Source organism: Elgaria multicarinata, chromosome 1 (genome assembly GCF_023053635.1).
Source record: "Elgaria multicarinata webbii isolate HBS135686 ecotype San Diego chromosome 1, rElgMul1.1.pri, whole genome shotgun sequence".
In the NCBI taxonomy this organism is placed as follows: domain Eukaryota; kingdom Metazoa; phylum Chordata; class Lepidosauria; order Squamata; family Anguidae; genus Elgaria; species Elgaria multicarinata.
Genome location: NC_086171.1, coordinates 6,118,657 through 6,130,604, shown reverse-complemented (window position 1 = coordinate 6,130,604; position 11,948 = coordinate 6,118,657). Strand labels below are relative to the sequence as shown.

The 11,948-nt window shown below is 48.3% G+C and overlaps 1 protein-coding gene across 1 annotated transcript in view; it reads left to right on the top strand.

Moving 5' to 3' along the window:
- Positions 1-2,724: 2,724 nt before the first annotated feature.
- Positions 2,725-11,948, top strand: part of WNT9A (Wnt family member 9A) — a 69,772-nt gene continuing 60,548 nt past the window's right edge. The window contains exon 1 of the mRNA XM_063146851.1: positions 2,725-2,851. Within this exon, the coding sequence (XP_063002921.1) occupies positions 2,748-2,851 (104 nt within the window). The 5' untranslated portion in view covers positions 2,725-2,747. The remainder of the gene's footprint in view (positions 2,852-11,948) is intronic.

Genomic DNA, 11,948 nt, shown 5'->3' with positions numbered 1-11,948 from the left:
ATAAAAGTGAAACCCGAATGCAATCTAGCGGCACTGCAGAGATTTAAAGTACAAGAACAGATTTAAAACCACAGAGCTTAAAATACTAAAATGCCTGGCAAAATCAGAAGGTCTTCACCTGGTGCCGAAAATAGTACAACATAGGTGCCAGGTGAGTCTCTCTGGGAACCTCATTCCACAACTGGGGTGTCACAGCAGAAAATACCCTCTTCTTAGTAGCCACATGCCTCATTTCCTTTGGTGGGGGCTCCTAAAGAAGGACCCCTGAGGATGACCTTAGGGTCCAGGCAGGTACATATGGGAGGGGACGATCCTTCAGGTATCTTGGCCCTGATGCATTTAGGGCTTTGAATGTTAATACCAGCACTTTGAATTGGGCACAGACATGGACTGGTAGCCAGTGCAGAAGGAAAAATACTGGCATGAAATGATCACATTGATCAGTTAATTGCCCAATAGCCAACTGGTCCAGTTCAGATGTAACATTAAACCAATGTTCAACAGCACAGGAATGAGCCAGCACAACCTTTGGATGCATTCTCCGGATGTTTCTCTTCCTTTGCACTTACCAGAAAGAGGTTGAAAGCTTTCACTTTTGCTTCAGAACAGCTGCATTTGGACATTCATCCCCTCGGTTACCTCCTCCTCCTCCTCCCCCCTTCTCTACTTGCACGCAAGCTGAGAATGCGGTGATCCTGGCTTGTGATAAGTCAGAGTTCCCCTATTACAGCTAACCATCAAACCAGATTCAAGCTTAGCCTCCTGGTTAATTAACCAACACTAAATCGATTTGGATGTAACTCCGTTTCAATGCAAACATGGAATTTTAAAGGAGCGTTTCTTATTTATATACAACCCATGCAGTGGTAGTGGGGGAAAGAACTTTACACAGATCAGAAGAAAATTAAATGCAGGAAGTACTGACAGTGACAATGATATTATTAACAGTGGTCATTCACAGTGTTGCTGATAACAGAATCATCTTGGAACTAGATAGGCTAATTAACACAGAGAGAGCGTCTTCAGACGGCGGGAGTGGAATTATGTTTCCTCACAGTCACTTTCACCCCCGTTTCTGTCCCACAATGCTTCCTCTTTCTTCACACAGGGGAAGAAAGAGGAAGTAAACAATGACCACGTGGCCCATTTAGTGGCAGCAGGAAATGGTGGCACATTCCGTTTTGGGGAGAAAAAATTGGATTTAAAAGGGTCTATTTTGTGATGGAAAGAAGGCCAGAAGGAGTGGGATAAAAGGGAGGTGGACGTCATAGTGTGTTAAAATATCCTTTATCTGGATTCAAGCTTCTGGGAATAAACCTGGCACCCCCTAACTGTGGGGGACTACAAACCCCAGCCTCCCCATCCAGCAATGCTGCCCTGGCAAAATCAGCCCCCCTCCCCCCACCCGGCGTCCTCCAGTTGTGTGGGACTACAAATCCCTGCATCCCCATCCTGCACGGCTGCTCTATCGAAGCCAGCCTCCCCCTCCCCCCACCCCACGAAATCCAGTTGTGTGGGACTACAAAAACCAGCCTCCCCAGTGAGCAAGGCTGCTCTAATTCAGTCCCCCCCCCACCCTCCCTCCTTCCAGGTGTGTTGGACTACAACTCCCGGAATCCCCCAGCCAGCTCTTGGAGTTGTGGTCCAATAGGGTGACCCTATGAAAAGGAGGACCGGTCTCCTGTATCTTTAACAGTTGTATTGAAAAGGGAATTTCAGCAGGTGTCATTTATATATATGGGGAACCTGGTGAAATTCCCTCTTCATTTATTTATTTATTTATTGATTACATTTCTATACCGCCCAATAGCTGGAGCTCTCTGGGCGGTTCACAAAAATTAAAAACATTCAAAGTATAAAATCATAATATAAAATACAATATTAAAGCTGCAGGTGCCCTGCCCTCTTTTAAATCGGGTCACTCTAGTATAGCTCCTGCAGCTTTAACTAGGGTGACCCTATGAAAAGGAGGACCAGGCTCCTATATCTTTAACAGTTGTGTTGAAAAAGGGAATTTCAGCAGGTGTCATTTGTATAGATGGAGAACCTGGTGAAATTCCCTCTGCATCACACCAGTTAAAGCTGCCCTCTTTTAAATCGGGTCACTCTAGGATAGCTCCTGCAGCTTTAACTGTGGTGATGAAGAGGGGATTTCACCAGGTTCCCCATATATACAAATGACACCTGCTGAAATTCCCTGTTCTATTTTATTTATTTATTTTATTTATTTATTACATTTCTATACCGCCCAATAGCCGAAGCTCTCTGGGCGGTTCACAAAAATTAAAATCATAGTACAACAATCAACAGGTTAAAAGCACAAATACACAACACAATATAAAACGGTGTTCTATGCCACCGTTAAAGATGCAGGAGCCCGGTCCTCCTTGTCGTAGGGTCACCCTATGGTCCGACACACCTGGCGGGCGCCGGGTTGGGGAAGCGCCTCCGCGTCCTCCGCCCCGCGCCGCCTCCGCCCCTTTGGCGCGCCTGCTTTCCTTGCCTTTCCTCTCTCTCCGCTCTCCCTTCCACGCCTTCGTCCCGGGAGAAGGGGGCGGGGCGGGGCTTCGGGGCCCCGCCCCTGCCCCGGCGTCCCCGCCCCCGGGCCCGCCCCCCTCCCCAGCTGGGCTCCGGCCGCCGCCGGCCTCCCTTCGGCTGCCTATAAAGCGGGCGCGCCGAGCCGCCCGGCCGCTGATCGGGCTCCGCGGGGGAAGGAACGCGATGGTCAGCCCCCGCGCCGCAGCAAAATGCTGGATGGACACGGCGCGCTGCGAGGGCTCGTCTTTTCCTCCTCCTGCGCGCTGCTAGTGCTGCTCGCCTGCGCCCCGGGGCCGTCCGCCGCCTACTTCGGGTAAGTGCGCTGCCTCGGGGCCACGGCTGCGGGGGGCGGCAAGCCCGGAGAGCCGAGCGGGCGCTGGACTCTGCCGCGATCCGGCCCTTGAACCTGGGCACGCTTACTCGCGAGTAAGCCCGGGTTTTTCCCCCAACGATGTGGGGTCTGGAGTCGTGGCTGCAGGGGCGCGTTTCCTTGGAGGGGGGCTTACTCGCGAGTAAGCACGGGGGGGTGTCCAACGATGTGGGGTCTGGAATCGTGGCTGCAGGGGCGCGTTTCCTTGGAGGGGGGCTTACTCGCGAGTAAGCCCGGGGGGTGTCCAACGATGTGGGGTCTGGAGTCGTGGCTGCAGGGGCGCGTTTCCTTGGAGGGGGGCTTACTCGCGAGTAAGCACGGGGGGTGTCCAACGATGTGGGGTCTGGAATCGTGCCTGCAGGGGCGCGTTTCCTTGGAGGGGGGCTTACTCGCGAGTAAGCCCGGGGGGTGTCCAACGATGTGGGGTCTGGAATCGTGGCTGCAGGGGCGTGTTTCCTTGGAGGGGGATTACTCGCGAGTAAGCCCGGGGGGGTGTCCAACGATGTGGGGTCTGGAATCGTGGCTGCAGGGGCGCGTTTCCTTGGAGGGGGCTTACTCGCGAGTAAGCCCCGGGGGGGGTGTCCAACGATGTGGGGTCTGGAATCGTGGCTGCAGGGGCGCGTTTCCTTGGAGGGGGATTACTCGCGAGTAAGCCCCGGGGGGGGGGTGTCCAACGATGTGGGGTCTGGAATCGTGGCTGCAGGGGCGCGTTTCTTTGGGGTTGTGGGGGTGGGGAGTGCGGTGGTCCTGGGCTTCTGGCTTACTCGCGAGTAAGGCTTCGCCAGAGGTGGTCTGGACACGCGCTTGGGTTTAAGCCCAGCCCAGCTAGATGGGCTGTACCATTGAGCAAGCCCGCTGTCAGCTTGGATGAGAAAACGGCATTTCTTCTGCACCCCCCCCTTTCGCCAAGCCGCGCAGGGCAACCTGTGGCACTTTTAGTTTTATTTTCCCACCACGCCCACTTCCCTGCGCCCATCACCTTCGCATCCAGCCTGCCCTTTCATTTAGGTGCCTCGCCTTCCTCCTTCCTCTCCAGGATGCTGCTCGCAAGCCCTCAGCGGTGGCAACTGGGACCCACGGCCAACTCCCCCCCCCCTCCACCCGCCCTGGACCCCAGCGTGACCTGCAGTGATCTGCCTGCCTCAGTTTCCCTTGGCGTGCCCCCTAATCCAGCTTCATCTCTTCCAGCGGAAAGCAGCAGGTTGTGGCACTGGGCGGCAGCACCTTTGCCGCCTTTTGTACCATCTGCACTTGCTTCTGTTGGCTGGGGATAATGGGAGGTGTGTTCCCACACACCTGGAGTACCCAGGTGGTGGTGGTGGTAAAGGATCAGCTATCTAGTTTAGACAGATTTCAAGAGTCAGTGCTTGCAGGAGAGGTTCCTTTCCTTTCCTTTCTCTCTCTGTGTGTGTCTGGGGGTGGTGTCTCCCTTCTCTAGACCTTCTTCCCTTAAATCTCTCTCTTCCCTTTCCTCTACACCTTGCAAGTTCTTCTGCAACTGAATTCAGGGCCCTTTCCTGTCAAGAGCAATCCTTCCTCTTTGCCTCCCCCCTTTCCCACAGCCAACCCCACACTCCTCACTGACCTGGGATTGGGACCCTCCAGCACCGTGCTGGATTCCCCCTGCCTTTGCAAGGCACCTTTCTCAAAACTGCTTGTGTCTTGTGTCCCGTGCAGACAAGCAACTGTTCTAGCTGGTGTAAGAAGAAGTATGTATTATTATTATTATTTTATTTATTATGTTTTTATACCGCCCAATAGCTGAAGCTCTCTGGGCGGTTCACAAAAACTAATGTAGCTCCCCCGTGAGTTCTACTTGCAACTACTGCCAGCCAGCTGCTGCCTCCTTCGGATCCAAATTTTAATGAATCCACCTTCTCTCCTGACGACAGGGGCTCCCAGTCCTTTAAGACGTGTAGGGAGGAGTCCAAAGATGGTCTCAATTCTCCCCCCCCTCCCCTCGGCAGTCCCCATGAGTGCATCTTCTCTGCTTAGCTGATAAGAACAGGGAGCCTGTTTTGGGCGAATGGAGTTACCGTGGGTAGGCTGGACAGGTTGCAAACGTTTGGGAGATTGGGTGTGTGTTGCTCCTTTGGTTTTCTAGCCATGCCACCTAAATCATGCGCACACACACGGCTCAAATATTGGGGTTCTCATTCAACCCGCGATCCGAAGGGAGGCGAAAACTGGAAGAATTGCAACCTGATTAAATGCCTTTGGAATTGGTCGGGTATTAGGGTGGTGTTGAGTCGCCAGCCTGGCTCTGTCCCGAGGTTTTCGACCTCCAGCACTTGGCCAGCACGGCCAATGGTCAGGAATGCTGGAAGTTGTGGTCTGAAACATCTGGAGGACGCACCGGTTTGGAGAAGTTTGGTGTTGAGCATTCAGCATAAATTTGTGTAAGGATTGCCGCTTTTGACAGCCCCAGCTTCTCCGTTTGCCAGGCCTTTTCCAGGTGAACTTCATCTTCGGCATTCCACCCGGTCAGCTGGTGTGTGTGTGTGTGTTTAGCATTTAGCTTTATTCCAAGCGAGCTCTTTGTCCACTTCAGAAGTCTTCCTATGGCTTGGTCTATCCTGGATTTCTCTGGAGGCTGAGCGTGCTTGGGGGCCCTTCTTGCTACAAAACATTGTGTTTATCCGGACGCTGTCTTATTTATTTTTATTTTCCTGTCACATTTAGTGTTGACCGCCCTTCTGCTTCTCGGCGTTGGTATTTTGGTCTCCCCTCCCTTGGTGTCTTTGGGGTTTGTTCGTTGGTGGTGCAATTTAACGCTGGCTGTATCGGGCAATTGCAAGGCACACTTTTGATATTTGTTTATTTGTTACATTTATATACCGCCCCATAGCCGAAGCTCTCTGGCGGGAGGTGGAACTGAGCACCTTTGGAAGTGAACTGGCTCCTTGTTGCACAAATTTTGGAACCAGCGGGCTACTCTGTTGGATGACATCCGGCTTCTTGAATGCGGTGGAGCAGACAATCTAAGCTGGAAAAAAAGGAAGGGGGAATTTGAGAGATAGTCTAGTTCTCTCCCCCTTCTTTGAATTTCATTAAAATTTGGCTGTGTCCGCCTGCCACGAAGTCCACAATTGTGCTTAGTAGCACGTCTATCTAGGCATATCTACTTTCAGGGCCGTCTTTTAAACCCTACGTGAGTGGCATTCCAGAAATTTGGGGGTGCGTTTTGGGAATCTCCAGAAAGGATCTGCAGAACCTTTCTTCCGCTCCTTACGGCTGAGGCAGGCTCTAGGAATGAGTGTGACGGGGCTGAATCCAAATTCTGATGAGTTTAGGATCAGGGCGTTTGGCCAGGTTTTCCGTAGGCCACTTGGGTTCCACTCCGTGTGTTAAGGTATCTCTTCTAAGGGCATTCAGGGCTCCATTTACCTCAATGCTTTGCAGCGATGGGCTGAAACGTGTGCTTCTCCCTTGGCCAAGGCGATCGCTCCTGGTGTGCGCTTCCAAGGTTTGACATTTGGTTGGTAGGGCGTCAAACGGACCATCAAGGATCAGCTGTTGGTTTCGTCTCCCCCCCCCACTTCTTCCTGTATTTCAGAAGCCTCTCTCCATGTCTGGGAAAGCCCCCCTCCCACACACTTTAAAAAAAAAAAAAAAAAAAGCCTAGCTAGAAGTAGGTTTTCCCTCCTCTACTGAAGCCAGTATGTGTGATCTTTAACTGTGCTGGTTTCTGCAGCTTCCTTTCTGGAAATCAAAATGGGTGTGGAACAGTCCTGGGGTCAAGAGACTCTTCTGGCGATTGCTAATCTCTGTTTTTTCCAGAGGGGGAGAGCAAAATGTTGCATGTGGGTGACTTGTGGCTGCTTTCTCTCTCTCTCCCCCCCCCCACTCCAACTTGCCCATCCCAGGTTTATTTTGAAATCTACAAGATAAGCGTAATTCACTCCTGTTTGGATCAAATGCTACCTTATGGCCTTTTTTTATTTTTATTTTTTTGCTCCTGGTCCACTCCTTCTCCCAATTAAGCCTGTTGACAACTAGATTTCCTCTCGTGCTGTATGAAAGTTGGTTCCCTTGCGCCTAACCGCCTTGTCACACTCCCGATTTGGGGGTGTGGGGGAGGGGAGCGGGTGTTCAAAGCGCAGTACCCGCACTTGCCAGCAGAGGGGTCCATTAACCCGTGAATTAAAAAACAACACACACACACTCCAACCCTCTGGTGTTAAGACTTGCAGGTGTATCCTGTTCTTTAAGAAAATAAAATATTTTCATGGGAAAGTTTCTTTTGCGCTCTGCCCCCCCTCCCTTCTTCTGTTCCTTTCTATTTATTTTGTTTCTCTCTGGGAGGATCCATTCTCTGTAGGCTGGAATCGGAGGCGAATCGCCAGCCCCCCACCCCGAACACCATACCAAGATGAAGTTTCTTTTATGGTAATGGAGGGGGGCGGGAATGCAGGGAGTTGCTCTAATCTGCTTTGCTCTTGTTGGCTTTCACCTCTTCAACCTGCTGAGGCCTTCTTCTTCTTCCAGTGAGGCTGAGCTCCTCCTTTTAAAGCCCACTTCTTAACGTAGGTTGTAGGATAGGGCTATCAAGAACATGGCACACCAGACTTCCCCAGCTTGGACCCCTTTAGATAGTTTGGACTGCAAGTCCCATCAGCCCCAGCCACGGTTGGGGTTGTTAGGAGTTGTAATCCAAAACATCCAGAGGGTCCAAAGTTGGAGAAAGACTGTGCTACGGGGAAAGTACACCGGCGTAGGAAAAAGGATACCCCTCATGCATCCAGTGGTGGTCGAAATTGTGGACACTTTTTGAATTTTTCATCTTTTGCAACTTTGCATGCTTATAGAAAATGTTCAGTTTCACGAAATTCAAATGTTTATATATCGATTGAAAGACCTGATTCATGTAATACAACAATCCTGCTTCTTTTCCTGGGTGTCCAATCAACTCTTTTCTTTGGTGCCATGGCTTTATTTATGATGTACGTACGTACACCTTTAATTCGAGAAATTCTTCAAATATTCACACAATTTCCAATGGCGCTTCAGTTCCAGAACAAACAGCAAAACTGACTTTCCCCATCTTGAAAGTTGATGTGTCGCAGCTACTGCCATGTGATTGGTCCCCAGAACAAGGACTGTGATTGGCCAGTAGGGTTTGCAGTTCCAATCCACTTCTTCACTCAATCACACCTGTGTTTGTTTTTAGACTAAAGTAAGCATAACGTTTTTTGTACTGCAGATATTTGCATTCTGTTTTTTCTGTATTGAACTCCGCATTAAATTCTCTTTCAACTGATATGTAACCATTTGAATTTCGTGAAACAGAATATTTTCTATAAGCATGCAAAGTTTCAAAGTTGCAAAGCATGAACATTTCAAAAAAGTGTCCACAGTTTTGGCTACCACTGTACCTCTCTTCACTATCTGAGCCAGAGAAGTTCAAGGAATGAAGGCTTAGAGTCATTAAGACTTTCTAAGGGGGCTGGATTGGGGCCCCTTAGAAGGGCCCAGGGGCTACACCTCTGGGCTAGATGGATTTCAAGAATGAGGCTGCTTGGTCCTTCTCTCGTTGCGTGCCATGTTTCGTGGGCAAGGGCAAAACCTGCTGCTGGTGACTGACAGCAAACCAAACCTGCTCCTATTTGCTTGGACACCTCTTGGGTTCTCTTCTTGGGCACGCCATGGAGTGATGGATGGTGGCACACAGAATTTTTATGAACTGGGTGAGTGAGCATCCTTCTGACCGCCTTTGTCTGACCTGCTGGAGAACAAGCTGGAGCGTGTTCAGAGGAGGGCAATCAGCAGGGACTCACTCCACTCCACCACTGCTTATGAATTCCAATTATCTTGGAATTGTTGTAGATCGCAAGCTGAATATGAGCCAACAGTGCGATGTGGCTGCAAAAAAGACAAATGCTATTTTGGGCTGCATTAATAGAAGTATAGCTTCCAAATCACGGGAGGTACTGGTTCCTCTCTATTCGGCCCTGGTTAGGCCTCATCTAGAGTATTGCGTCCAGTTCTGAGCTCCACAATTCAAGAAGGACGCAGACAAGCTGGAGCGTGTTCAGAGGAGGGCAACCAGGATGATCAGGGGTCTGGAAACAAAGCCCTATGAAGAGAGACTGAAAGAACTGGGCCTGTTTAGCCTGGAGAAGAGAAGATTGCGGGGAGACAGGATAGCACTCTTCTAATACTTAAAAGTTGTCATACAGAGGAGGGCCAGGATCTCTTCACGATCCTCCCAGAGTGCAGGACACGGAATAACGGGCTCAAGTTAAAGGAAGCCAGATTCCAGCTGGACATCAGGAAAAACTTCCTGACTGTTAGAGCAGTACAACAATGGAATCAGTTACCTAGGGAGGTGGTGGGCTCTCCCACACTAGAGGCATTCAAGGGGCAGCTGGACAACCATCTGTCAGGGATGCTTTAGGGTGGATTCCTGCATTGAGCAGGGGGTTGGACTCGATGGCCTTGTAGGCCCCTTCCAACTCTGCTATTCTATGATTCTATGACCTTCCCCCCCTTTGAAGGTTAAGTGTTTGGCTTTTTAGGGGTGAGGTTGACTCTTGAGGAAGTGGCGGTGGCCTGTGTTGGATTTATGGGTGGGGGGGTCCAGGCTTGGGGGATGGTGGCGTGAGAGAGTGGGGAGAAGATGGAGGCCAGGAGGCATTTGGGTGGTTGAGCGTTGGGAGCAGCTCTTAGAAGTAACGGCTACATAAAATTCCTCCGACAGAACGGCTTTTGATCACAGTTCAAGCTTGGGGCAGGTGGCATGCTGTGTTACAGCGATGTGTGCACCAAGCGCGTTTAGCATTGATGTTGTCTCTTGGAAGACGTTCTGCACAGAAACTGGCAAATGTGGGAAGCTAGAAGTCACTTGAAATTTCCCCCAGATCCGTCCTGGCTACAGCTGTTTCCTGGTCCTTGGAATCTTGTTGCATGGAAATGTCCCCTCCATCCTGGTGGTAATGGGGGGGGGGGCGGGGGGCGGGGAGGCAGACAGTCTGTCCAAAGATCTGTAACTATTGCTCCTAACTACTTTGTTGCCAGGGTTTAACAGCTGGGGAAATTATCCTTTGTGAGTTAACTCCAAAGCCTTTGATCATACAAGGGGATCCAGTTAAGAGCTTCACGTGTCAAGTGGATGGCAACAGCCTTGAGTAATGTGCGTGATGGTTTGTGTTTCAGTTACACTTTGGTCATCACAGTCAAGATAAGAAACTGGCCATATTCTTCTGCAGCCTTCTCTCCCTGCCATTGGCTCAGGTTCTGTGATGTCATGGCACGTCAAGCCCATGCTAAAACCTGTTGGCTTGTGAAGCATGTAAGGTCATTTTAGCAAGAAGAAATTTCACACAAGATCCAGGGATAGGAGAAGCAGGGTGTGTTAAAAAAGGAAAGATCCCAGGGGATTGTGGATCGGGGCTGAGAAATACATCAAGCTTGATTTTCCTTGCCCAGGTTCTAATTTTTTCACTGCTAAGTTGATTCCATCCCGATTTCGCATTGGATTGCAATTTTTATTTTCAGCCTGCACAAAAACTTGTGTACATTTCCCCCAAGGGTCTGCAGTTTTATGTACGCTTTTTGCAAATGTGCACATTTTAAGCCAGTCTGTGTTTTTGTACATGTTTATCCAGTGTCTCCATTGAACAATGTATTTTTGTGTACGTTTTGGGCAAATGTGCACTTTTTTTTTTGCAGAGTTTAAAACTGTACAGAATTTTGTATATAGTTTTGGGTTTTTTGCAAATCAGAAATGTATGGATTTCAGAGGCAAGCTGTGTCCTGGTTTGTGTTTAGATTGGGAAAGCGAGTTTAGGACGTTTCTATTGAAATGTGAACCAAACAAATTTCTTGCCCATCTCTAAGTCTGTGGATTAGAGTGAGCCGATGGGCTAAGATACAGGGGTGGGCAACTTATGGGTCCTCCAGAACTTTTGTCTTATAGCTCCCATTATTTCTCACCATTTTAGGTATTATATGAAAAGGAATTGAGAATAAAACCACCAGTATCATACTGCCTTTATACAAAATATATGGTGCGACCACACTTAGAATACTGTGTACAGTTCTGGTCATACTTAAAAAAGGATATTATAGAGGTGGAAAAAATGCAGAAAAGGGCAACTAAAATGATTAAGGGGCTGGAGCATCTCCCCTAGGAGGGAAGGTTACATCAACTGGGATTGTTTTATTATTATTATGTATTTATATAGCACCATCAATGTACATGGTGAGGGAAAATTTAACGAGGTTAAAGAAGGAGGTACTAGAGAAATTGGAAAAATATAAAAGATTAAATTTATCTTGGTTTGGGAGAATAGCTTTGATAAAAATGAAGATATTAGCTAAAATTAATTTTGTATTTAGGATGTTACCTATAAAAATATCAGAAACCGAGACAAAAAGTTGGCAAAATATTATTAATAAATATTGTAATGGAGAAAAGAGAGCAAGAGTGAATAAAAATAATTGGTACCTAAGCCAAAAAAAGGGGGGAATGGGTCTCCCAAACATAAAATTATACTACGTAGCAAATAGATTAAGACATGTTGTAGAAGCAATTATGGGAGTAGGAGATTTATATTGGATGGAAGAAAAAATTATAAGTAAGGTAGAGATGAATCTGGAGAATGTTTTTTTTAAAGATGGAGGAAGAAAGTGGGTTGGAAGTATAGATAATCCACTCCTGAGGACTCAATGGGAAATTTGGAGTAAATTTAAAGGGAAGCTGCTTCCGAGCAACTCTCCCTTAGCACCGATAATAATGTTAAAGAATTTCCCAGAGGATCTAAAGGGTAGATTATGTAAAATATTAAAAGAGAAAAATAAAATAAAATTAAAGGATTGGGTAAGAGATATTAAAACAAGAGAAGATATGGAAAATTTGTTAAAGGAGAAGAAGCTATCTTGGCTAGAATATGGTCAATTAGAGCAATGGAATAAAAAGTGGATTAAAGATAATAGAATGTGCAGAAAGATGACGAGGTTTGAAGAATTAGTAGTAAGTAAGGAGAAAGGAAAAGGAAGTAGTATAGTTTCAAAAGGATTAATGAGTGAAATATATAAA